Source organism: Fringilla coelebs, assembly GCF_963513975.1.
Source record: "Fringilla coelebs genome assembly, chromosome: 15".
Classification (NCBI taxonomy): Eukaryota; Metazoa; Chordata; class Aves; order Passeriformes; family Fringillidae; genus Fringilla; species Fringilla coelebs.
In genome coordinates this window covers 13,561,174-13,589,039 of record NC_140041.1, presented here as the reverse complement: position 1 = coordinate 13,589,039, position 27,866 = coordinate 13,561,174, and the positions used below count along the sequence as shown (strand labels likewise).

At 43.9% G+C, this 27,866-nt stretch overlaps 1 protein-coding gene across 4 annotated transcripts in view; it reads right to left on the bottom strand.

The window, feature by feature from the left end:
- Positions 1–27,866, bottom strand: part of GRIA1 (glutamate ionotropic receptor AMPA type subunit 1) — a gene marked incomplete at both ends in the record, with an annotated part of 113,352 nt that overhangs the window by 12,936 nt on the left and 72,550 nt on the right. For 3 of the 4 annotated variants that reach the window (XM_084215738.1, XM_084215737.1, XM_084215740.1), the window contains 7 exons: positions 2,315–2,562; positions 3,059–3,257; positions 18,589–18,959; positions 20,085–20,291; positions 21,252–21,362; positions 23,429–23,533; positions 27,341–27,508. In XM_084215738.1, the coding sequence (XP_084071864.1) occupies positions 2,315–2,562; positions 3,059–3,257; positions 18,589–18,959; positions 20,085–20,291; positions 21,252–21,362; positions 23,429–23,533; positions 27,341–27,508 (1,409 nt within the window). The remainder of the gene's footprint in view (positions 1–2,314; positions 2,563–3,058; positions 3,258–18,588; positions 18,960–20,084; positions 20,292–21,251; positions 21,363–23,428; positions 23,534–27,340; positions 27,509–27,866) is intronic. The other variant, XM_084215739.1, reaches the window with a different exon arrangement.

Genomic DNA, 27,866 nt, shown 5'->3' with positions numbered 1-27,866 from the left:
ATCTTCTGAAAAGGCTGCTTGCACCTACTACCACATGTAGAATTATTTCTGGATTATTAACCTTGTTTTCAGTCATCTGTGACAATATCTTGGCATTGTTTGCCCATGTAGAAGCACGAAAAATATATGGTGAATCCTCCTGCAGTTTCTCTCCAGGATTCTTTGCTAACCAGCTATCCTAAACACAGGAACACTGGTCTAGCTACAATGCCCAGCTTCTAAAACACACCTGATACAAGATAGACCTGGGTCACAAACCTCCTGCAATCCTGGCTCAGAGCTTGTGCTCTGTGGATGGAAGTGAGTGAAGATGGAGACTGAGTGGGAGGCAGGATGACCGTGCTGGGCAGACGCCTCAGGGCTGTCCCCGTGCTCAGGGCAACCTCTCACGAGCAGGACCCCAGGGGGGAACAGACACTACATGAGGACTGTAGGGAACTACTGAGATTAAAACAATTAAAACAACAGGAACAAAACAGACACAATGGGACAAAAAATGGACAGGAACTGTTCCAAAGAAACACCATCAGATGGAAAATCAAGCATTCCTCCTTTGCCATTAGGCCCATAAGAAATTTGTTCTACATGCAGCCAGGATGAAAAAGAGGAAACAGAAAGAAATGTTAGAAATTTTTGGAGTCGTGCCTAGCAGAGGGATGTTTGGGGTTGCAAAAGTAAAATGATTGATGTGATTTTCTTTCTTGTGGTTTATTTTTCTTTGAAGTATGAAAAATGGCTCTTTCACATGCCGAAAATTACAAGACAGGAAGGATGTTCCTGTTTGTTTGTTTTTATAATATCGAAATTAGGATCCAAGACTGATTTTTAAATAAGTAATTAATTAAATAGAATCATCCCTGTATCCTAATTTCCATATTTGCAAGACTGAAAACAAACACTGGAAAGTGTGCAACAGAAAGCATCTCAAAGCTGTGAGAATATGTCCACCTTCAGCTGGAGGTACCTGAGTCATTTCAGAGCCTGAACTGCACTGGATGCAAGAATTGCCTTCTGGACCATGTGCTCTGGTGGTGCAGGTTGTCACCTGCAGGGGGTCACATCAGCTTCTCTAAAGTTACTGCTGATATTGGAAGAGCTCTGTCGAGTGTGAGTTGACCTAAGAACTGTAATAATCAAAATCCTTGGGTCTTGTCCACTACCAGTTGATGCACCTTTGATTCTTTGGGCTGGCTTTGGCTTGGGCACTGTGTGACCAGACAGATCCTTCTGCAAATGGTCATCTGGTAACAATCTGGTTTCTAGAAATCCAGAGATCATGGATTGAATGGCTCTGCATTGGGTTATGTTAGCAAACAACTATAAGGCCACGCATACATTTCTGGTCAATATGCTTTCATTAACAAATAACTGAGTAACCAATGAAGTACATTGGAGTATCCTTCTGATTACTTAATGCTACAGATCCTGAGATCTAATGGTTTGGTTTGGTAATCTAATGGTTTACTAAACCAGTGCAACTCATGTTCCTCATGATTGTAATGTGAGGAATTGACATGGCTGCTGCCAAAAGGAACCACAATTCTGCCGTGTCCAAGGTCAGATGCTCACGTCCAGGAGGGCAGCTGAATGCAGTGTCCAGGCTCTGCTACTAACTCAGGCCTGGGTTTGTGCTCCTAAAGAGTTCTTTCTTTTAGAGGAAGGTCTCTGAAGATACTTCACAGGCCAGTAGATAAAAGGACTTGGCAGCTGCAGGTCTGGGCTCAGAAATGCAGTGTTTATACCCCTTTGGACTTGCTATAAATTTAGTGCTTGCTGGGGTCTGAATTGACTCAGGGATTGAAAATGCCCACCCTTTGCAGGGCTTTTCAAAATGGACTTCCCACCTCTTCCAACCAGCATTTTGTTTTAGGAAACACCAAAATGCTTTCCCCATGAGAACTCCCTCTGCAAGCATGGATCCAAACCAGGGTAATCCCATACTCTGCAAAGCTGTGCAGTTCACATGGCACAGGATGAGCGTCCCTTCTGGATAAAGCTCTGTGAAACCAATGGTTACACCACAGCAGCCCCCTGCCATCACCTCATACAGCAGACACATTCATAGCGAGTGGATCAGCCAGGATCCAGCTTCCAAATGCAGGGCTTGAAGAATTAGACACTCCCATTGCTCAGTGGGAGCTGGGCATTTTATTTCCCCGCACATCCCACTGAGTTCTCCCAACCCTTTTTCCTCCACCTCCCCCACCTCCTCGCCCCAAGCTTTTGTGATTAACATGGCAATGGAGATTGAACTGTGTGCATACATTGATTTGCTGGGTGGTTTGGCAAAGGGAAGCAAACCCAAGCTACTTACCTCAGCGCAGAGCCCTTTGGCGTTGCAATACCATAGCCTTTGGAGTCCAAGTTACCTCCCACCTTCATGGTGTCGCAGGGCTTCCGCTGCTCGATGTACTCGTTCATGGTGGACTCCAGGAGGTATGCATACTTCCCTTTGGACTTCCTCACCCGGATCATCCCCTCCTCCGTCGTCCTCACAAAAACGGAGGGCTCGGCTGACTTCATGTATGTCCACATCTTCTCAAACACTGCTATTTTGGATCGCTGCGTAGGACAGCAGAAACCCAACAGAAGCGTTAACGGAGGTTGGGGTGCCCCCTGAGATTTCCAGCTTGGACTGAACACACACCCACACATCAAAGGGGCCGAGGAAGCCAAAAGGGGTAACAGGATGTTACCACTTCTGCACCAGGGCCCAGATCAAGCCCTGATTTCCTGGCCCATATTCGTGTACAGAGTGATTTCGCAGATCAAACCAAGGGCAAACCAAGCTGGAAATCTGGAGACGGTTTCATTTGGAGTTGCTCAGAGCAGGTCCTTGGTAACATGGGGAGGCTCACGGATATTCCATATTTGTGTTCACAACTACAGAATATCACATGCACTGGAGTCACTGCCAATCTTCTGGCAGGCTGTAACATGGTGAGGGGAAGCAAGTGAAAAAAAACCAGACCTGAGCTGAGGATGAGAGAGGACGGACCCGGAGGACTTGCCAAACAAGAAGCTAAGAAAAACGTTTGCATTAAAGTTTCCTTTTTACCCTAAAAAATTCTTTAGTGGAGCCAGCTTCCAGGGTGCCATAGGCGATTTCTGTCTGCTTGGCCAAGTCCTCTGCGCTCTCGATGGGCGACACCATCCTCTCCACGGTGAGGAAGGCAGCCAGGTTAGCTGTGTAGGAGGATATGATGATCAAGGTGAAGAACCACCAGACGCCACCCACTATGCGGCCGGAGAGAGACCTGGGCACAGAGAGCAGAGTCAGGCAGGAGCAGGGGAAGGTCTGAAAGGTGCAGCTTGTTCCTGCAGGCCCATCATTACCTGGCCATTTACCCAAAGTCACACTCTCCAGCTGCTTCCAAGGAAGCCAGAAGTCCGTCTCTGTTGCTAATTTGCTTTTAAAGGTGTTGATGTAATTAGAGTGGGGATAAATAAATTCACAGTGGAAAAAAAATTAGCAATAAACCGAGAGAATTTGCTTTGATTTTCAATTCCTTTCAGAGTACAATATTAATAATAAGACATGGAGATAATTATGAGAAAGTTTAGCTGGGCAGGGGGCAATGCCCATCAACGATGTCTCTGTTGAGGTCTCTGTTGTACCATGTACCCTGGCAGGAAGGAGCACCAGCATGGAACCAGACCAGAAACACAGCCCAGCTGTGATCTTCTGGTGAGCTCCTCGATCACCTGAAGTTTAAAAAAACAACCCCTGTGTTTTTCTGTAAGACATATTGAAGCTCAGAGAGGAGTTATGGTCTTAATGAATAATTTGCCTACTGACATTCTCTCTTTTGTATTCAGCAGATGGTTAGACAAGATGTTCATAATAATGCTTTAAAATTTAGGTGTTTTGTACTGTCTGCAATCAAATAGCCAATTAACTGTAACCATTTGATAGCTATAGAGGCAAATAAGTCAAGCAGGTATTAATATTAAAATATTTTCAAATATTTTTTAAGAGTGGAAGAGGATTTTAGAATGATGTCAGCATTCAGGCATTCTGTCTAAATTATTTATATGCTCCTTCTCTAGATGCAGAGCACAGTCCCAGACAGAAAGAAGCATACAATGCTGTTTGATAAAGCCAGACAGCCTGGCTAAGGAGGACCTGCCTGTGAGAAACACCATTTATTTCTCCACAGGGGACCATGTTTCAGCATTGTCTTTCTGCTTATCTGAGTCACTCTGCAGAAATATGGTTTATGGGATGGTAACAGAGATATCCCAGTCCGGCTAAGGGCTAAAGTTAGGTGAAACAAATGTGACCATCTTGAATCCCATCTGCAGAGAACACTCAGCCTGCAGGACTGTCAGCACACACAGCTTTACCATTTGTTTCATATTTGGAGAGGGACTGGGGAGGGAGGCAGCTATAGATTCAACTCACACATCTTCAGATTGATGAGGAAGAGGAAGAAAATTAGTCTGGATGATGTGTGCTCAGGGAAGGAAGCGCTCAGAAAAGGCACAGAGGCATTAAACAAAAGTAACCAGATAATGTCAAATACAACAATCTCTGCTGATGAAGGCCACTTTGGGCTGGCAAAATCCATTTGCATGGCAAATAATCACATTCATCTCCAGCTGCAAATTATAAAGCCTTTCCTTCCTGATGGAGCTGGGATATTTCTGTGACTGATTTCAATCCCTTCAGCTGCAGTCAGCCCGATTCCTGCCTCCAGACCCTCAACACCCTGGTGATATTCACCACCAGCTAATCCCAGGGGGCTGCCTGCCCTCAGCTGCAGATGGCTTGTGCTTCCCAGCTTCACACCTGGCACTGACAGCATGGAGAAGAAACTTTGGGCTGCTGAGCCTGGAAGGTAACAGGGAGGGCTGGGGGAAGAGGGAGAAGGGGCTGTTTCTTTCCCCAGGGAGACAGAAGGATGCAGGCAGGATTCGTGTGTCCATCATGGACTGGCTTCCTCTGGGCTGTCCCTGCTGCTGGTGCTGGTCATTCCTCCTCACAGCATGAGGAGAGATGTGCTCACTCTCACAGACTGTGGAGGAAAGGAGAGGAGGTCAGCAGCTGCTAGGGCTGCCAGCAGCCTAGTGTGATGTTTTGTTGCTGACGCTGCTAGTGGGCAATGTTTGCCCTCGTTGCTGGATTGACTTGGAGCTGGAAGCTGTGAACCAAAACTGCTGAAATGCACAGCAGAGAAAACCCTGAGCCCATGGGATCTACAGGACATGGCCCTTTTGCTCTGTGGCTGTGCAGCACTGAGCACGAGGGAGAGCTGGCCAGTGATGGAGGATCTGGGAGGACAGAGCAGTTCAATAAAGAATGTAATGACAGTAATGATGGACACCACAGCAGCAGATGTGATCCCTGTGACACCCTGGCTCAGGAGCAGTGAACACAGGCTGAGCAGAACGAGTTGGGTTTCTCTTGTCTGTTTAGACTGAGCCAATGCCTGCTTAAAATGGAAAGTGCTTGCAAATGCAATATCTTGTTCTGCTTCTTCTGTAGACCCAGCAGAGGAACTGCAGTGCCTCCATCACAGGACACATTTGCAAAGTGCCTTTTTAATTTAGGAGATAATGTCTGATTTCTGACATTAGTGACTTCAACATTAGGGAGCTAAAAGCTTGGTCAAAAACCAGTGGGACTTAGAATTATGTTTATGCTCTAGCAAGAGCAGTCACAGAGGAGCAGATACATCTTGTACTTTGAAGTCACTGTGAGGTTTTGAAAGTCTCACTCTGGAGCTAGGTAACAAAAAATGACCTTGTATAACAGAAATGTTCTGCAGCTTGAGCCCTTGCTCTCACTAATGGGTGTTGTGGGGTTTAAATCCTCTTGCATGAGGACGTGTCCCTGTACCTGCTCAAGCATAACATGAAGGAATCAGCTCCCTGCTGAGTGGAAAGGAGTCAGTAACTCAGGCCCTGCAGAGCTAAGCTGAGACTGAGCACCCTGGTTAGGACTTTAAAGATGTGCTGAGGTTCAGATATTTGGATCTGTCCATTTGACCTCTGGATTAATTCATGTTCATTATCATGGTAATCCTTGCAAAGAGCAGGGTCTAAATAAAATTGGACTAAAATAAGCAAGGGTAACAATATAAGAAGCTTTCATGAATGGGGTGCAAAAATGGTTTAAAAATATCTAAATAGATTAGACTGTAATTTTTTCAACCTGTGTTATTTCTTCTGCACCTAGACTCTTCTTTCCTACACAATCCAAAATAAGATATCTTGAGTTCTTCTTCTTCTATGCCTGCCTGTGCTGTGTGAAATACCACACCCCCACTCCTGTTCCTGGCTTGGGATCCTGCCTGTGCCTCCCAGAACTGGCAAGAACAGGATGCTCCTTCCCATCATTACCCTTGCAGGAGTAAGTAGTAAATACTCTGCCCTCATTATCCACAGTGCACAATCTTCTTAAAATTAGAGCTGGCTGGAAACCAAGATTTCAGGACTGTGGAAAACTCTAAAATTGTAAATAAAACCTTAATATTCTCATTTGGAATGCAAAGATAACGGTTGCAAATGTCCTCTAAAAGTAGCACTCTGAAAATGGTTGTTTTGGGTCTGTTCAAGCTTTGCTTTTTGCTATTACTTATAGTTTAATTTCTGAAAGGCTAAATGGTGTAATTTTAACATGGTAAACAATTTTGTTTCTGCTTTCTCTTACAAATAATTTTCTTTCAGCGTTTATAGTACATTATATCCTTACCTACTGCATATATAATTTAAAAGATAATTCTGAAATGTGCTATTTTAAATCTGCCCAATAAAAATACTGCAGATGGCCAAGCTGAAAGTAATAATTTTGATTTTTTTACTTACATGACTTTTTAAAAACCTTTCCTTGCAAAAATAACTGCATTTTTCCAGTGGAACACAGAAAGGAATTGTAAGTTCCCTTTGTTTCCAGGAAGAGATTTTTTCAAATATTTTAGCCTTAGCATTGATGGATTATACAGAAATAGAAAATCATGCATCTATAATCTCATTTCTTAAAACAAAATGCAATCCTTGATCAAACAATTTTCTCTTTGATCTTATCCCTCATGGAAGGTAGGAAAAGCCAGCAGGAGTTTGCCTCTGCTTTGACATCTATTAGAAGAGAACAATACATTTTTGCAAAAAATATTAACAAGATCATCAGAAAATATACAGAATAAAACTCACTGGAAAACTGTTCAAGCACCAGCTCAGTTCTCTCTCACTTCTCCCTTCCCCCTGCCCAAATCCATTCCTTATGGAGAATTACACCCAAACTGTCAGTGTTTTAATTAGAAGTGCAAATCTGGGATCCTGAAGCCATAGTTGCTTTGGGAGGATTTCCCAGATTTGCTGTTAAATTCAAGTCTAATAAAGGCTCACTTGCTCAACTGACATATCTGTCACTGAATGAATTTATGCAAAACTGTTGAAAGAAAAGCTCTTCTGTGCTTGTGCTACTGATTGTGGGTCAAATCCACTTTTGGTCTTCTACCCACACAGAGCCTCTGATCTCCAACACAGCTCTGTGAATTTGATCCTGGTCTAGACAATTCTGTGGTTCTGCCTGAAATCTGACTCGGTAGTGGATTAATTGCCAACAGTTTGCACCAGTTTTGCTCTTATTTTAAGCAAATTTTCAATACTAAACTCTGTCAATGTAAAGAGCTTTGCTTTTCCTCTGTGTCACAGCCCATCTGGCATGGTTGGTCTCACCACTTCACCTCCTGACATGAACCCCAGACTTGCTCAAAAGGCAAAGAAATTCAGAGTGGGGTTGTGGAGCTGGGATCAGCTCTGGGTGCAGAGCTCTTATCCTCTTTCTGCTGTGCCATGGAGACTTTTGAATGAGCTCACAACTGCTTGCCACAAAATTAGAGTGAACATACTGCAAGTTTCTCTGTTCATGCTGCATTACTAATTTTCTTGCTTTTACTTGTTATTGAATCCTAGCTCCTGGTACAAGACTTTGGAGCCCAGACTGCAGTGCTGGGTTTTAAGATGCAGTTGTCAGGAAAGCCCTTACAAATACAGAAGTAAGAATGTTTTCCACTGATATTCTCATTTACCTCTCCCAGAGGGACAAATTCTTTCTCTATATCTCACAACTTTTCTACAGAGCTAAGAGCTGCATATTTTGGTTCCCTGTGGGTAACACTGACCAGGGAGACAGGGTGAGGAAGTTAAGGGTGCACAGGTACCGGGAGTCCCATGCTGGCTCTGTCCTGGTTTTCTTTCTCTAAATCTTGTTAAAAAGAAAAGGAAAAAAAAAAAAAAGTAGGGCTTCTTACCCTTGGCATATGGGCTGGAGATCTGCTCTTGTGATTTCAGGCAAACCCTGCCAGTCCATCGGACCCCAAATCCAACGTGCTGGAAGGAGGCAGTATGGATAATGGAATCCCAGCAGAAGTGCCTTTAGAAGGGGCCTTGTGGATGCTCACAGTGTAAATATTGCATCAACTGGATGAGATCTCTGCAAACACACTGATTCTCCCAGATTCAATGGGGGGATGTATATCTGTGAGGCGTTAATTATAAATCATGGTTTATTTACTGTTTCTTTCTGCCTAAGCTAATGGCTTTGGACAGCAGTGTATGCTCTCTCTCCTACTGTTTCATCTCTTCTTTTGCAGAATATGTTGGCATTTTTTCCCCCTTCAATTTCCCTTTAATGGGCAAAACCTCATTCTAAAATGAGTTTTCCTGCTTAGTCAGAAATGCATCATGCCACTTGTGGTTCTCCACTCATTGGGCCTTGGATTACTGCAGTGCTAAGTATAAGCATGACTGCAGGAGCAGCTCCGTGCTGTTTTTCAGACATTCACTTAGCATTTTGACAGGCAAGAGGTGCCTAAGCCTAATCAGAGGACTAGCATCCAGGAGCTGGGTTTTTCTGTTCCCTGCGAAGCCCTGCTACTTTATGGGATCCTGGATAGCTTACTCCATCTCTCTAATTTAGTTCCCAGCTGCGGGAGAAGAGGATAAATCACATTTATGAACCTGTCCTGGGTGGGTGGCCTGAAGCAATGGCCACCAGGTGGAATTCACCTCTGAGCTGCTGCTTTGCCCAATTCCCCTTCCTGAGACACTGACTCCCAGCAGGCAGAGGCAGCATCAAGTGGGCCCAGCCATGCAGGGGTGATGTGTACATCCACAGCACTCTGCAGGTTGTGCCCTTGTGCGTCCTCAGCTGACCCTAAACGATGCCTGCGGGTTCTCAACAAGCACAACCACCTGCTCAGCTAGTGGGGTGTTGGAAGCACTAGGTGCCAAGCAAACTGGGACTGACATGGGCAGCAAGCCCTCTTGAACTTCAGCAGGACCCATAAAAATACCCCAACAGAGCAGGACTGCAGGACTGAGGTAAATCCTTCACTGCCATCCCTGCTGAAATGCGATGTTTAACCCTAAAAATGCAGGATAATGCACTCAGCTCCTCCAGAGGGCAACTAAAACCAGTACAAATGCAGGGCCAGGATAGAGGGATGAGGTGGGAGCCTAGGAAAAAATAAGAGTGTAGCTGAAAGGCAGAGAGGTAGATCTGAAGACGGGCACCATCATCCTCTGAAGTACGGGCACAGTGTGCCTGTCCCTGTTGCAGACAGGGTGCTTTAAGGGATGGGTGTTTAGATAGTGATTTGCTGAGAAACACGTGGTCACTTTGGGCTGCTTGGCAGCTCCAGAGAAAGGCAAAGTCATCCCTCTTCTGCTGTTTTGCCAGCTATCACTACAAGGAATAAAACCCCAACTCTTGTCATGCCTTTGAGCAAAAATTTCACTGTGAAAAAGGCTCTTCATGTATTTTTCTCACTCTGATGACATTTGCCCACTTTGCTGAGAAAAACTCACAAGGTGACAAGCATAAAATTTTGTCAGAAGCAGTTGCTGGAGAGCCCCAGGAGATTCATTATTCAGGAACTTCCTCAACCTCAGGTGGCCCCAAATTTAACAGCACTCATCCTTCTTTTTGAGCAACAGCCTATTGTGCCAATGTCCTTTACAGAGTTGCTGGATTCCACATGGTCTCCCACAGTCTCTTCTTCAAAGTCTACTTGATGAAAAAGCTGCTTTTTTCCCCCAAAAGATTTAATATGTTTTGGATTATAAGCCATCAGTTCTTCATTTTTCCAAGATCCTCTTTAGCCATCTTCCTTTGCTCACACTAGAGCTCCATTTCTGAGACTTCTGGGCAATAATGCTACAATAACCTAGTTCAGACTTCTTCCAGGGCGTCTTGCCTTGGTTCATTTTGCTTTATTTTTACCCTGTCTTTTGTCAGATTTCCCAGTCTGATGAGAGACAGGCTTTGCTCTGGAAGGAGAGTATTTTCTGCACTGAAAGATATTAACTTTGGCAATCTTTCCAAATATTCCCTTCATTTTATTTCTCATTTCTAATTTAAAATGTGATTCCTCACCAGGACGGTACAAGTTGGATTTTCTCTAGTTTCAGTTTGGAGCCTTTCTTTTTCGTACAGGGACATACTATATCTCTTGTAGAAGTGGTGAGGGATGAATCTGCTCTCCCCAGACAGTGTTTTTAGAAGAGTTTTATGTGCACAGGTGTGCCTGTGTTTTCACATTAAAACTCCCATACTGTGAAGTGAAAACAAATTTCCGCTCTCCCCTATTTCACCTGCCAAGATCCATTTGGTGATTTTTTAAAATCTTTTTTTTAAGGCTTCAGAAGCACTGTTGAGATGAAAAGCTGCCCCCTCCCTCTGTTTTCCTCTTGCAGTCTGAGATTTTACTTCTTTTTGCAAGCTTCAAGAAATGAGAGAAGAGAAAATTCCTCCTGTGGGAGAACACCCTGTGCCCTTGGCTCCTGCAGCTGGACCCTCGTGGACACTTCATCACATCTCACACCTATACACAGCTTATTTTATGGCCTTTTCCTTTCACCACATGAGGACTCATCTCCTTCCACTCTACTCCTCTGTTCACACACTCGCCTTCTATTGCTCCTCATCAGACTGAGCTGGGAGAATTCATTAGTGTATAAAACATGCTTTGAAGTTGTCCAAATAACGGTGATGTAACACTTTTGCACTTCTATAGACTCTTTTATCTGAAGATCAAAGTAGTAAGTTATGATTACCATGATTGGATTATTGCTGCTTAGCCTTTGGATCTGAGGGTAAGCAGCAACTCTTCTGGGCAGGCACTAATCAGAATTACTGCATGATTTTATTAAATAGATTGAATGCCATCAAGTGTGCTGCTGCTGTTGAAGGAAAGGGCTGTGTGCACCAGCTGTGTGCCCTTTCCTGCCATCTCAGCATATGAATCAGTTGCTCTCCAGCTGCTCCTTTGATCCAGGTGGAAATGGAGGGAAGGCCAAGACAGCATGGAAGACTTCAGAGGTGACACCAGGCTCTGCCCTCTCCAACTCCAGACTCTGCCCAAGCACATAAGAATTTTGCCCCAGCTTCTTAGCAAGATCCACATTTTGCTTTTCCCAGTTACTTGGCTTCCCCAAGCCTTTCACAATGGATAACACAATATCTCTGTCCTATTTCAATAAATTTGTCTTTACCTGCTCACCATCTTGGGGTGTTACAATGGGAATTGCTCAGTGAACAAATGCATTCCTGAACTTTTCATGAAAAAGGGGTATGGTTCTTCCTCATTTACAAGGACAAGTAGTTGGGATGAAATCTGAGACAAAAGCAGAATAGGCCCCATAAATGCCAAATTCCATTGGAATAAAGGCAGAACTCTGAGCCTCCCAGTGGAAGGCCAGCTGTGGGGGTGACACCAGCAAAGAGCAGCTGTGGATGCTTTTTGTGTTTTGTGAGCCAGAGCAATTTGAATCAAGGAGTTCAAAGCTCATTTGAATGTGTATCCAGTGAGTGTGCACATGATATCTCAGTGCTGATAAAAGTAATGTACAGCATATGGAAGAGTTATTTAAGTGGGACTTCCCTGTGAAAACATGCTCAGGGCTTCCCATCTTAGCTGCAGCATTTTTTTGGAGTGCCAACATTTAAGCAGTGTGTGACAGGCAGCCTTGCAGAGGACACCACCTGAGGGAGGTGGAGGCCATTCAGCTCCTCACAACCCTTATTCTTTGACAAAAACACTTGGCAGTCGACCTAACTATTACAGAGACACAACCACACTGAGTCCTGACTGCAGAGCCCAGCTGAGCTGACGACTCGTTATCGAGAGGAAAGGAAATGGAAAAAAGCCTGCTTCTCTCACTGGCTGAAAATCAGCAAGTCTGAGCACAGCATAGCAGGGGGTCTCTGGAGGCTCAGAGGGTCTCCTGCTGCTGTCAGGGAGGGGGCTGTGAGTGTCAGAAGGCAGCCCTGTAATGCTGAGCGCTCCTCACCATCCTGAGGCAGTGCCCAGCGCTAGAAACACAAACAGCACCTTCCAGTTCCATGTCAGAGAACACAGAATGGTGTGGGCTGAAAGGGATCCTAAAGTTCATTTCATGCCAATCCTCTGCCATGGGACACCTTTCACAGGATGCTCCAAGCCCCATCCAACCCGACCATGAGCGTTCCCAGGGATGGGGCAGCCACAGCTGCTCTGGGCAACCTGTGCCAGAGCCTCACCACCCTCACAGGCAAGAATTTCTTCTCAATATCTATTCCAAATCTACCCTCTTTCACATAAAACTTCCCAAGATATTTTAAAAAAAGGGAAATGCACTTTCCCCCCTGCTATTTTCAACTTTGTTTTCAACGAAAAACATGAAAAACATTTATTTAGTCCTGAAGAAAGAAATTGCAAAAGTATTTTTAGGCTAATATATCTGCTTTTAGATGAAGTGTTTGATGACTTATTTTAAACACAGCTGGTGGAACGATTAGTGAATCTGTCACTCAATGGGAGGAGTTTCAGCAAATTTCTTGCTGTCCCCCAGCAACCTTAATGCTGAAGGCCCAAAGTCAGAACTGTGGGAGAGTGATTAGATATGCCTGAAAGGAAAAGCATCCTGAGGAAGTAGCTTACAGGTCAGTGGAGGAAGCATTCATTACCTCTGCAGCATTTAGACATTTTCAGATGCCAGAGTGTGCAAATTCAAATGACTAATTTTTCCTTTACAGAAGAAATCGCATCGTTCCAACAATGCTCTCTCGGTTGGTTATTTCCTCCTTCTTTCCAAATGAAAAATAAAAGGACAGCAAGGATGATTATTTTAAAAGAATTTCCATTTTCCCCTGGCTGCCACGCTCTGGTTGCCATGGAAGTGCACAGACTCCAAAGGGGCCTGTTCAGTTGGATATTGTGCAATTTGTCAAGCTGTTCCTCTGGTGAGTAACTTTCCCTGGTTAAGTGCATTTTAGAAATAAGTGTGGTCATCAGTTCCTGGTGATTTGCAAGTGCTGCTGTTACCCTGTGACCTGAGCTTGCTCTCCTTGGACATAATTAACTCTGCCAGGTAGAGATAATTGCAACATCATTTGCAATCACTTTCATAAGGCAAGGAGACTTTTCCAGAAGTCGAAGTCCTGATTTTCTTACTTTTATTCTCAAAGAAAGTCAGCTCACCACTTCAAACAAACCAGCACAAATGAATGAACCTGAGCTTTGTCCCCACAGAATCATTAGGGCTGGCAAAGCCCCCTGAGATCATTGAGTCCAACCCTTACCACAGCACTGCCATTAAAACTCACCATTAAACCACGTCACCAAGAGCCACATGCACGCACATTTTGAACACTTCCAGGGATGGCAATTCCACCACTGCCCTGGGCAGCCTGTTCCAAGGCCTGACCACCATTCCAGTGAAGAGATTTTTCCTAAACTTCCATTTAAACCTCCCCTGGTGCAATTTGAGGCCATTTTCAAGGCAGATGCTTGGAGTGTCAGAGAAGACACTGAAATCAAGAAGAGTCATCAGATAAATACCCCTGCTCAGCCTTCTTTTCAGGAAGGAATTAAATTCCTTTTGATTGCTAAATGCAGCTGGTTCTAATTTCTCTAATGCTAAATTTTTAGCAAAATAAGTAAGTACCCTGCAAATGTAAGTTTACAAAGGATGGAACAGAAATAATTTCCTTGAAAAAAATCCAAATCAAACCTCTCACTAAAAAAAAACCAAAACAAACAAAAAATCCAAAAAACCAAACAAAAAACCCCACAATTTTTTTTTGTTGTTCTAATTAATTTCTGATTTAGATTTTGCCCAAAAACTGGCTAAACCCTTTCAGTATTGGGAAGATCTTGATGAAATTTAAAATGCTGCTGTCTTTCAAAATCTGAAGTCTCCTGTGGCTTTTTTCAATTGGGCTAAAAAGAAATTTAAATAAACAGGAAAAAGAGCAGAGGGAAATGCTCAGCATTAATTACAGGTACATGATAAATACCTGGTTTGCTGTTCCCCAGACACACCAGGGATGGAGTGCAGCAGAGAGACTGAGGAGGAGCAGTGTACACGAGCACACAGTGCAGATCAGCCAGAGCCCCGTTTCCATGTCACAAAAAACAAATAACCGTGTCCACAAGATGCCTATAAATAATAGATTGTATCTATTGACTGCAGAGCAGCCAGCATCTATCTCTCTCCTTCCTGCCTGGGAGTGCAGCCATCCATCATCTCTGCCAGCCAACCTCCCTGCTCAGCACACCCAGCCGTGGTCACTGCCTGGCACAACCCCCTGCACCCTGCCCAGCCTCTGGCTCTGCTCTGCAGTCAGTGAGGACCCTGTCAGCTCTTTATCCCAGGCCAGCTGGAGGGTGGATTTTACCTTGTGCCATGTTTCCTTGCCCACACTGAGCCCCACAGTCTCTAGGGCACGCTGGTGTGACCTGAGCATTTCCCAGCTCTGGTCCCTCCTTGCACAGAGGCTCTCCCTGCTGATGCTCCCAAACATGCCCTGTCCAGGCTGTCTCAGATACAGATGGGATGAAAGCTTCATCCCCCCTTTCACTCCCAGCACAGGCTGACCGTGACATCTCCAGCTCTGTTCTCAATGAGACAGACTCTAATGAGTGATTTCAGGCTGTGCTGCCCAGTTATCATGACAAGACAGCCTAGTGTGCCATGATATGAGTATGCATTTCCCTTCTAATCACAGCAGATTTTGATATGAATTCAGAATGTGTATCCTTTGTGTTTCAACTGTAAAGAGAAGCTTCAAGAAGTTGGGCTAAATTTTGGAGATCTAATTTAATTTTCCTCTGGCAAGGCACAAATGATGTCTGCATTCAGCAGGTGATATTGTGTGATATTTATCCACCTGCCAAACCTGAGATGGGACAAGGTTCCTGCCGTCAACTCAGCTGAGAGTAACTGTCTATTCTATCTCATGGTATTTTCAAGTGAAGAATAAATGCCTTTCTGGAAGATCTGCTTTAACCAAATGTATTTCATTTTAGTCAAACATAAATTTTCTGAGTCACAGGAAGAATAACTGGATTAAATTTAATAGTCTCCAATATACAAGAAGTCGCTTTTGGGCTCAAACCATATGAAGCAACATATTTTGTGATAACAAAAAATAGAAGATCAAGATAGGAAGCTGACAAGAGATGCTATTTTGCTCCCTGTTTTTCCATTCTTTTCACAACAGTCAAATTATTTATTTTTCAGAAAATGATGGAGAAGATGAAAAATTCTGATGCCTTGTTTTGCTGCAGAGGAGATGGGAAGCCCAAGCATCCCCCAGTCTCCTCAAAGGCCTCAGGTCCATCCTAAGTGAGGAATGGCAGCAATGTGCTGGAATTTAGCAAGGTCCTACCCCCCACAGCTGCTACACACTGCGCTTATTTTAAGCTCTGAAGACAATTTATCAAATTACAGTTCTGAAAATGGTACAACGTGAGTCATATTTACTTCACATTTTTCTTTCCGCAGGCTCTCGCTATTGGCTGTGGGTTATTTATTACCTCTGATGCCTGCTCTGAGGAGCTCCTTTCTGGGTCTGTATTTCACCTTTAATGAGTGCTTTTGCAATTTCATGACCGTTTTCTGAAGCTAAGGTGGCACTTAGCAAAGCCTAATGGTTTATGGCCCATTTCAGAGCCACTGATTCCTGCCTGTCCCTGTGGAGCTGTGCACAGCTCCGAGCTGCTGCTCCTGCCTCACCCTGCTGGGTACCAGCTTTGGAAGCTCTGAGGGCAGCAGCAGGGGCTGTCTCACCTCAACCAGCACAAATTAGTCCAGGTGGCAGGGACTGCTCCACACCCAGCGGGGCCACTGGTCAGGGATGGTGCAGGAGGTGGACACACACTGCAGTGGGAAATGTCTGAGAGCTCTCAGCCCCCTTGGTTTGAAGCCACACATTTACCATCACATCATTCCCGGATGGATTCCTTGCTCATGCTCAGGTTTCAGCGCCCAAAGGCACAACACAGACTGCCACCAGCTCCAGCTGGGACTCTCCATGACTGGTTGCTGCCTGCCCTTTGTCACATTCACCCAGCTGATGCCTAGACAGGAAGGATTCAGAGCTTCCAGGATACCAGGTGACCTCCTGCAAAGAGGCTCTGAGCAGGTAACCCACAGCTCTGCTCTCTCTTGGCCATCCATAGGTCATCAAATTCACAGTGTGTCTTTAAAGTCCTTGGTAGGTTGTCCCCAGTGCACTTAAAAGCCTGTTTAAAGCTCTGCCTAGTAAGGCTGTCCTTAAAAAGGACAACACTTTCCTTCAAAAGCAAATTTTTGTCTCTTTGGGGCATTGAAGTTCCCTGGGGACTGGTCTGAGACTGAGGAATGCACATTTACAACAGCAAGTTATTGCTGCAAACCTCCCCACCCGCTGTGCTGAGTGATGTGTCTGTGGTTTTGATCTTACTCTTTTTTTAAAATGATAAATACATAGTGGCATATGCACTTAAAACAAGCGTGATCTGGAAAAAAATAACAAACAAACCTTCAGACAAATTTCCCCTGGTCCTTTCCAAAACAAAACTGAAATAAACAACCCAAAAACCTCTACAAAAACAAAATACACCCCTGCACTTGCTCCTTTCTGCTGGGGAGAGAATGACAGAACAGATGTATAACAGAAGCTATTTATGTTGGCTAATGCATTACTGGGGAGATGCTGAGCGATAGTAGAGATAAGTTTAGAAGCAAGCACATAGGAAATATATTAGAAGAGAGCAGATATCCCCACCTGCCCACAGTGTCATTCTACCAAGTGTTCCTTTCTGTGATGTGTCACAGAAATCCTGCACTGGGTTCGTGTGAAAAATACATGTGAAACAGGGAGCGGGCTCAGAGCCTTTCTGCACAACAACATCCTACAGAAATTCTCACTCTTCTGCTTCCTCCTGGCTTTCACATCACACAGAAATATCCCTCTCCCCTTACAACCATCTCAAGGAGCTGTACTCAGAGTACTGGGAGTTATAATAATTCCCATATTTAATTTTTAAGTTTTTATCATCTTGCCAATAGTTGTAGCAGTCAGAAACTGCTCTTGTGTTCCATGGGAAAATATTGGTTTCAATGAAACTGTAATTTTCATTATCAGGATGATTAAATCAACCAACATTAAAATAACAATGATGGAATAATTCTCATTTCCCATTTCAAAGCAAAATAAAACCACACTTTGAAATGGTGATTCAAAGGATGTTGTTTAGCTAGGGCAAATCTTGTTAGCTGGATCAAACCCACTGATCTTTCCCTGACACTTTTTATTAAAGATGTTACCAAATTTGCTATTCCTCAAAGCCTCAGCTTTTCACCTCTCCCCGCTCCTCCTTGGATCAGGAACCACCTATTGAAATGGCCTCAAAGGAAGACATTTTATTTTCTAACTACAAATAATGACAAAAACAACAATAAGAATAAAAATCACAATAACCTGATCCTAATGCATGGGGCTGGTTACAAGACAGCAATAAAGATGAAATTCCCTCTGCTGGGAAGACTTTCTGGATTCTCTGCCTGGCCTCCTACTAATCAATGATCAGATAATAAAACATATTCATAAAGGCTGTCACTACCAAAGTGCCCTGCAGGCTGTTATTTCCCTGCTATCACAAGCTCATTAACATTTGGATAAATTGGCATCTGATAGCCAAAGAGCTGGTGCTCAGGCTTCCCTGCCATCCCAGGGGAGCTGAGCTGCACGGACTTATCTCCCCTTGTCCATGGAGCTGGGCCTCCTTCTCATCCCCTGAGCTTTGATTCCAGCCACCACAGCAGGCTGGAAATCAACTTCTGCCCACTGTCTTCACCCATAAGATGGGTATTTCTGGGTGAAACTTCCTCTGAAGAGAAGGGAGACAAAGCCTTCAAAAGGAAGCAAAAGCTATCCAAGTAAATCACAAGAGTCATTCACCTATAATGAATTCATCTTCCCTATAATGCTAGAATCATCTTATTTCTAGTAGCAACAAAATAAATGACTGACCAAATTTGATTGCAATTGGGTGGCTTTAGAAAAGCTTGGTATAATTTCTGTAAATTCCCTCAAAAGAATTCCCCAAGAAAAATTTAAATGGTATTTTCATGGTGTCAAGTTTGAAGTCCCAAGTTCACAGCTGTGAGACCTGTGAACCTTTGGATCCTTTTTGAGTCTTATTCACTTATTCACAAAACTACACTTTGGCTCAGGAAGGGAGGTCAACATAGAACCTGTTCAGCTTCAAAGCACACAGAAAGATTAAACCATGACAACTGGACGAAGGTTCACTGGGGAAGGCAACCCACCTTGGAGAAATATCACATCCTTGCTGCATGAAAGCTCCTAGGGAGAACCAGAGGCTGTTGAATATCCCAAACTCATTAGTCTGGTCAGTGGCTGGCTGGTCCCGTCCTTCCTCGTACTCCTCAGTGTGCCACTCGTAGGGGCTGAAGCGACTCACCAGGAAGAGGACAACACTCACTCCAATGTAGGCAAAAACAATGCACATCCATATCTCATAGGCCAAAGGATCCAGAAAGGAAAAAACTCCTGGTTTGGACTTTTGAGGTTTTTTTATCATTATTGATATACCTAAACTCATGAATGGTTTGGAAAAGTCTATAACTTCTTCTCGAACCAGGGTGATGGTTAATGGTGCCACAGCCACATCTGCCCTCTGAAAAAGGAGACAGAAAAGAGATTTTCAGACTGGGAATAAAATGTATCTGCTAACTGCAGTGTGTGATCCTTTGATCTTTGTTTAACCTCGCTATCTCAGAAGAAATCAGACAAAACCAATTCCAAGAAAAAGGTTAAAAAGGAGAAGCCCATAATATTGGTGGATTATTTCCATTTTATCGCTACTGATTACCAGATCTGTTTTGAAATCACAGCACTTTCTTTTTGCAGCCACCCAGCTCTTCTCATCTGATTTATCCACTGATGTCACAATATGATGAAGATGATTTTCTCTAAAAGAGCTTTATCATGCAGACATCAAAAGAGGCAAGGAAAGGCCAATCTCCTGAAAAAGGATGTCAGGATGTTTACTTCCATCAGGAACTGTCTTTTGATTGCATAACTGATGCAGGAGAAGAGGAAAAATGTTCCAGCAACACTGATATGCACTCTCCACTAATTTTGCAGTCCATCTTGAAAATGGAGAGGGAAATGCATTGAAATGGCCGGCAGCATTTACAGTGGAGCTACCATCAGGAGACAGATCATCCCCACTCCAACACAGTCTCACATGGACTTGGGGACTGATGCTCCCTGCATGATTTGCCTTGTAGGGAAAGGGAAATTAGACTCCTCTGTCTGAGGAATGACTTAAACATCACAGAGCATGAACTATCACACCAAACCTGGTTTAGAAGTGTAGGGTGCAGGCATACATCCCTGATGATAGAAATGAGTGGCTGGACAGAAAGTAATCTCATCCTTCCATTCACCATTCATGTGCTGAGTGTTTGAAATCTTTTTCTTTCATCCTGCCATTACTATGCAAATATAAAACAGAGTAAAATTTGGAGATTCTACCCATGGGAAAGTATGACCTTTCGATACTTGTTCATCTAAAAATGTAAAGAAAAAGAATCTTGGAACTGTTGAAAGAAAACGCTCTGACATTTCCATAGGCACAGAGTGTGCCGTCTCTCCCCTAAATTAAAACATTTTACTTGGGCTGATTGTTTGAGCTGCAGTCCTCTGGAGAGCTCAGGCTGAGAGAGGGCAGGACTCCTCCTAAGTCTGGAATGTGATCCCATCTACCAAGAGCTGACTGTGGAGGTTGGAAACTCACCCCATAGACGAGCTCTCCCACCATGCCGTTCCAGGTCTTGGTGTCGGGGTCCCGCGCGCCGTACTTGCCGTCGCGCACGATCTCCAGCCGGTAGTGGTATCCCACGTGCTTGGCAATCTCAGCAGCCAGCTCCACACAGTAGCCCTCGTACCTCTCGTTGCCCTCAAACTGGTTGGCGTTCTTCTTGAGCATCACGTACGGGTCCTCCTGGCACACAGAAGAGCAGCGTTGAGCACTGCCACTCCTCGTCCCAGAGGTGCCCACCAGCTTTCGGTCGCCCTGCAAAGCTCTAGCTTTGTGTTGCTGTGCCAACACACACAGCCAACACACTGTGGGCTTATTCTAGAAGGTACAAAGTCTGATTTTTTTTCTATTGTGGAGTGTTCTTTTTATTCATGCAGAATCTATGTGCAGCTCCTGCAGTGATGGACCTGAGGGGAACGGAGTAGCTGGCAGGATTTGGGCAACAAACCTTTCAGTGTGGTTCTGTAAGGGATATTTAATGTATCTGAGCTGTGAATTTTTAAAGCCATGCCTGCCTGTGTGGGCACAGGGAGAATCAAATCTGCTGGACAGGAGAGGGCCCTAAAGTGTTTAACTCAGTTTGGGTATTGTGCCTTCTCTGCAGACTACCAGTAAGCAATCAACAAACAAATTAGTAATATTTCACGTTTCTGCAGGGTAAGTGTATCCAATGACACAATACATGATACCATACATTGTGGGCTACCTATTATTCCTTCGTGATTACAGAGGAGATTTGCTTTTAAAGCAATGATTCATCCTCTCCGAACAAAACAGCTTATCCTTCCCAAAACTGCAGCCCCCATTCTGTGGGATAAATACAAACCACAGGTACAATGTTCCTGATTTGCCTGTGTTGATGCCTCTACTATCTTGTCATAATCTTTTGTATTTTCTACATTTAAGCACGAGAGCTCTTTAATACCTATTTAATTAGCCACAGCAATTTGCAGATACCTTTATGGAGCTGGCAGGAAACAGTAAGTGCTATTATTATTGTTGTTGTTATTATTATCATTATCATTATTATTGCTATTATAAAAATGATATAATACAAAGAAGGGCTCACCAGTGGGAAGAGGGAGCCTGCACATCAGGGAGACTGGGGAGAGGGAAAGCTGGGATGGAAGTCATGGCACTTACCAGGATAGTTGTGACTATGTAGGTCCTGTTCTGCAGGCTCGTAGACTCGTTGCCACTTTGAGTATCTACAGCTATTGGGACCAGCTTCTCATCTTCATTCCAATAACCAATCTGCCCAATACAAAACCAGGATTAATATGGCTTTGGAATATTAGCCAAGCTACAGTAACAGGGTCATCCAAGCCAGATCAGTCTTCTCTGCATGTTCATACCCATCAATCCTCTCCTGATTTTTCATGCCTTTGGTGAGGGGGACAGGGATATTCCCCCTCCCACTGCGCCTCCAGCCTGAAAATAATAATGTGCATGATGTGCTCCAGTAGCACAGTGCTTGTATGCATGCAAAAACATTTATTACACTGTCCTGGTGATTATTGCCATTCCTACGAAGGAAGTTCACACTTTCCTTGTGGGACTTCCAAAATTTATCTAATGGTGAGCTTGCCTGCTGCAGGGACAGGTGCTAGAGGGTGATGGAAAATTATCCTGAAGTTGAAAGCTTGCATGAGTACAGGACTGACTCTTGGGACATCTTGAGACAACAGGACAAAAAATCAAGTCAGAACTTCCCCCCCATTCCTGTGCCAGTGTCAAAAAGTTTGGGGTTATGAATAAACTGAACACTTATAAAGAGAAAAATTCTGAGGTTAAATTCTGCTTAATAATAATCAGGGATTTGGGCAGCTCTATCACTCCTTGCAGGTAAAGCAGAGTGCCAGCAAATATCTCTAGGAAGAGGATGGTTGAGGTTATCCACTTGGAGGGCTTGATTTTATAAGAGGTTTTGCATCACCTCATGTAAGTATGAAGCTGCCTGAGCTCTGCTCATATGAAAGGAATTTCTTATCATAAATGGGAAAAGGTATTAACCAGGGCATGACCAGGAACCTGCTGATGGCAGATTAGAGATCATGACAGCTGAGGAGAAAAAAAAATTTCTGCAGGCTTCTAATCACTCTTCATTGCACAGACAAAAAGAATGGAAAGTGAGGAAAGGGCTTTCAAAGCTCTGCCCTAGGACAACAAAAGTGGAGACATGGATGTTAGCTTTGCACCTCTCACCTGGTGGATCTGAAATACAATAGGCATCATGGCAATGATGTACATGTCTTCTAAACAAATATTATTTCTGGTGGTAAATACATAGAAAAATCTATACACTCAGCCACTCAATTTCATCTTCTCTAGACTCTCTCCAGATTGCCAACTTATTGAAGTTCAGAGACTCAAACTGGGCATGATGCTGCTTTTGTCCTCTTATGACTACTTTACAGTGGAGGACAACTGCTTTGTACATCTTCAAAATGTCATTTATTTGTCAAAGAAAATTTGCCTTTTTTCACTAGACTGTGGGGGGCTTTGATCTCACACCTGTTGCTCTCATATGTAAGCACATATTTGAGATAGGGGCTGTAAATATGGAACTTTCATTATTTACATTTTTCTTAGTGTCAAACAAGTTTTTTATCTTTCAGGAGCCTGAGGAGATGCAGAGAATGCCCCTTTCCAAAATATGTAGTAACTCTCCTTTATCAAGGAATAACTGAGTTATTCTCTGTTCTTCAAATACATGGTATCTAAAGTGGGACATAAGCACCTAGAGTCAGATTTTCAAAAGGATTCATGTTTCAAGGGCTTGGCATCTCTGAATAAGGCCAGATTTTTCAATGAGCCTGGGATACAGAAAGGGATCAAGACTTCAGAAGAGCACAAAGGTCTGTGTAGCTATTGGGACGTGGTTAGTGGTAGAGCTTTTGTCACTTCAAGGAGAGCAGAATTAGGTCAGCATAAAGGGTTCACTTACAATGGTTGGGGCAAACAGCTTCTGCCTGGCTCTGCCTTTGTTTATCCTTGGAAAAGTGGAAGGGCAAAGCCAGACCTATAGCTGGGCCTGCACCAACACACTGTGACAATAACAAGTTTTAGCATCCTAGAAAATTTTTGTTACACCTGAGATGCCCTTGTTGCTGTTGATAACACCTTCCAAATGCTGTCATTTTTTTAGCAACACACCACGAGTCCTCCCTAGTGCTTGGCTTTGCTCATGCCTAGAGCTGGGAATGCCCTTGTTGTGCATCCTCAAACAAACTGCCATGAACAGGAATGCCTGCAGAGACCCAGCCACCCAGACATGGGCTGGAACCTGACCCAGGATGAGGGGTCACTCCCTGCTTTACCTTTCTGATCCCGTCGTGCTTCATCTCAATCACGTGCAGGGTGTAGTTGGTCCTGCGTCCTTTCTCGTTAAACTGAACGTTGCCAGACAATCCCTCAAAACGGACCTTGAATACACAAATGGAGATGAAGACGGCAAATTGGTCAGCTCCTCATGCAGTGGTGATTCAGCAGCAGTGAGAGGGGAGGGGAAGAAGGGCGCTGAGTGCAGTCATTACTCTCAATTCCATGCAGGGGAAGGCAGCATATCTGCCTGAAACTGGTTTGTCACTAAGGCTCACTCTCTACAGCATGCCTGGCTATGGGCACAGCCATCCTCTTAGCTAATTCTTTAATTTAAAAACCCTTTCTCTTAAAACTCAGTGGTTTAAAACATGTGAGCCCATCACTTCTTGGCATGTGACAGGGAGCTAAATCAGCTCTGAACTCCTTGACTTTGTGGGGTTTTGTATTTTCTAAATCTGACCTGGAGTCGGGATTTGGTAAAGAATTTGTCAGCTCAAATCAGGAATTGTAAATCAGGAAGAAATATGAAACCATGGCTACAACTCCCAGCCATTATTTTTGGATAGAGAGGAGTCTGTAAGTTATCAAGCAAATTTAATTACCTCTGCACCAGATTAATAAAATCGAACAATTTAGTATTGACATTTGAATAGGAAACTCTGAACCGTAAATCTCCGCTGATAACACAGCCGAGCTCAAGTGATGCTCACATCACATCCCACATCCTGAACTTCCCTTGCTGCAAAAGTGCCCAGCCTGAAATGGAGAAGGGCTCTGTGGGGACCAGGCAGTGGGGACCAGGAACTAGGAAAAATTGGTGCAGATTTGGGTTTCTATGGAGACCACCCAGAGAAGTGCTCTTATTCTGCCTTTCTACTTGCTTTGGACAAACCTCTTGTCCCTGAAACTGAAGTCTTCCTGCATGAAAAATGGGGACAGCTATTTAACAGCCTTTTTAAATACCCTGAGATCCTCAGAATAAAGACCCGAGGTGAAGAAATGAGGCTGTATCATTACAGAGGAAATCTGGTTTTAATCTGGTTAAGCCGTGTTTGTTTTCCAGCTGTTACAACAAAGGTTTGTCATGAAAATGAACATCTGCCAGCATTTTCTGAAGCTCTTTCAAATCAAGAGGTATTCCTGGTGACATTTGGACAAACATGCTTTTCCCTTTTCACAAGACACAGCATGCTCATAAAAAATAGATGTGCTGAAAAAGCACCATTGTCTTAAGCACTCCCAAGCCTGCTTTTTTTCATGTCTCCTTTGGTTTTTCTTTCAGGTTCTGACCCATTCTGAAGCTCAGGTCACAGGTGCTTGTGCTTTGTAGCTTTGTATGCACTAAAAGGCAGGTTTAAAGCATCCAAAAGGGTTGTCAAGCATTGGATGGGCTGTCCAGGGAGATAAGTGGTAGAGTCACCATTTCTGGAGGGATTTAAAAGATGTGTGGATGTGGCAGTGCTGGGGACATGGTTTAGTGGTTTAGTGAACTCGGAAATGCTGGAATAATGTTTGGACTCATTGATCTTAGATTTTCCAGCCTAAATGTTTTTATGGTTCTGTGGTTCCTTCCTACACTAAACAGGAACAAGGTAATTTGGGACCTTATTCCAGATGTTTGAGTAGAAGCAAGAAGAAAAAACTTTTGCTTTCAAAAGCCTATAAAACTTTAGGCATTAACAAATGGGAGGTGAAGAGAAAGCACACTGTGAACAGCTGCAAAAATTGCCTTAATTGTGAGTCTTTACAGAAAGGATAACTCAAACCTTCAATTTTATCATAAGTTATTCTATTTCCTTCTGCCTCTTTCTTGCTACATTACTAAATACTGGAAGATTATCAAATTCATACTTAAATTTTTTGCTAGGAGGCTTCTTGCCCTGCCTGTTTCAGCCTTTTATTTTGATCATCACAACTGAGCTAGTCAAGACTTTTTAAAATTATTATTTTTCATCTATAAAGAAGCAACTTTTGCAAATGGGTCTTTGTGTTCTTCACCCAAAGTCACACCAGCTGAAAAATTAGGACTTTCGAAATTGTTTTAATGAAGATATAAGGAAACTGCAGAGGATATTTTCCAACACACACGCAAAAAAAATTGTATTTTTTAGCTGTCTAATTTTGATATCTTATTCTTATAAATTCAATAAAGAAAAATGCTGGAGCAGCTATTGCTCATCAGAAGACTTCCAAGTATTTCATGTTTATTAGGTAACCTATCTCCCTAATGCATCAGGGAGGCTGATTTTATTATAAGGGCTTGGAGAAGCTGTGACAGTGATTTGCCCAAGGTCATGCAGAAAGTCAGTGACAGGCTTGGGAACAAATTGAATCCAAGCAATAAAATCAAATCAGATGCAAGATTTGGTTTTAAAGGAATTGTTGTTTACCAGGAAGCCAAAACCAAATCAAAACAAAATACCTGAGGAACTTTACATATTATACAAATGAACCACATAAATGGTGGGGTTTTTTGCCTTCTTCACAGTTAAGGAAAGAAGATGGGATAAGCTATATTTGGATAACACTGAACTAGCAGTATTTGCAAGGAATCCATCTATTTCTGTCAGGGAAAGAAAGAAAAGTGCTAGAAGTAAATGTCAGTCTTGAAATTTAATGAAATTTTAAAATACTCTACCTTGGTAAGTCTTTGATAAGAGTGAATTATTTTTCTCTCTTGCTGTAAGTTTCACATTGTATTTTTGTTTATTCAAAAATCTAAATTTTATGCAGGAGGAAAAAAGCAAGACTATCAGATTTGAGGAATAAACTATCTAAATGGCTGCTCTTAAGACTTTTATGAGCCCTCACAGTATGAAACAAGCTATAATCTGCACTTTGAGAACATTTTGGTGACAGCCAACACATAAGGCAAAATTCACATGCATTCATTAGCAGGCTGGAACTGAAGCTGAGTGCACAGAGAGTCAAATAATCTGCAGAAAATACGGTCTGAGCAGGTCTGTGTCTTAGGGAGGGTAGCATCAAGCTAGGGACCCTTGATTTTATGGGATAATATTTTGGCTTTCGAACAACCGCAGAAATCAGAACAGGCAAGGTGTCCTAGGGTGATGTTATGATGTTGTATCCCCAGTCATCTGTTCTGTTTATGCTGGATATTATGTTCTGTGCCTTCCAGACTGGATCTGAAGAGGGAATGTTTTGTTTTGGTTTGTTATCAGCCTGCTCCCCCATGGCTGGTGGGACACAGAGATGGGGCAGTACATAGTGGTGCTTCTGCTTTTTGCCTGGCTTTTCTCTTTGCTCTTGTTCCTGCTTTGCTCTTGCTTTTTACTTCTGCTCATTAGTTAGTTTAGCTAAGCAGTCTGAATTTTCCCTGGACTGTTTTTCCTTTCCCTTTTTTGGAACCACTCGAGCTGCTCCGGGCTGGGACCTGGGAACACCCAGAGTTTGCACCTTGTGGCTGCATCAGCTGCCCCAGCGCCGGAGGGACTGATACCAGAGCGAGCACCCCCAGAGAGACTTTCTGAATTTGTCACCTCTTCAGAGAGGTGACAGAGTGCTGTCACCTGGTATTGCTCATTTGTGTGCTGGGGGTGCTGTGCCTGTTAAATAAACAGGTTCTTTCCACTTCTCCCTGAGGAATCTTTCCCAAACTGGTTGGGGATGGGGCCATGTGGGTTTGCTTTCTGGAAGGGCCCCCTTTGGAGGTTTTCTCCAAAATCTGCCATAAACCAGGACACAAGAACACATCAGATGCTACCAGGAAAAGCAGTTTGCTGGCAGCACCCCTGAGCTTTTCAGACCTCTCTTCTCCAGAAGGATCAGCTCCTCCTCATCCCAAAGGATTTGTGCTGGCGCTTCTGCCGCTGCCCACCCATCCCGCCCCACCTCAGGCTGTGCCCAGCGTGCCCCAGCACACCCACACCCCCAGGCTGGTGGCCAACCTGCTGCAGGGCTCTCTGGATGTCGATGCCCTGTCCCCAGGGCACGGCGGGGTTGGCCAGGCAGTCGCCGGCGTTGCCGCGGCGGGAGATGTCGATGCGCTGCCGCCGAAGGTTCTGGAAGGCCTCGGCCATCACCCGCACGCCGTCGTAGGTGAGCGCCGACGTGTACTGGGAACAGAAAGGGCACTCAGGGTCACCCTCCAGCTGGCTTGCTCTGATGCTGCTTGGTTTTTACCTTTTTTTTGGTTTATGTGTTCGCTGTATTCTTGGCACGTGTGTTTGTAGCTCTGTAGCCTATAATGTGAGTGGCTGATTGTCCTGGTAATTTCCATAGCCTTTCCCTAGGCAAAAATCCAAAACGAATTCCAGAGCTCCAAGCCCCAAGAAGGACAAAGCCCCTGTGCTACCTTGGTTCTCCCTGGAAACCAAGGTTGAGAATAACTCTTCAAGATACATTTTACGGACAGAGCACGGCTAATACCGAGGGAAGAACTCCAAAACAAAACTTGACCTGAGAAGAAATTAC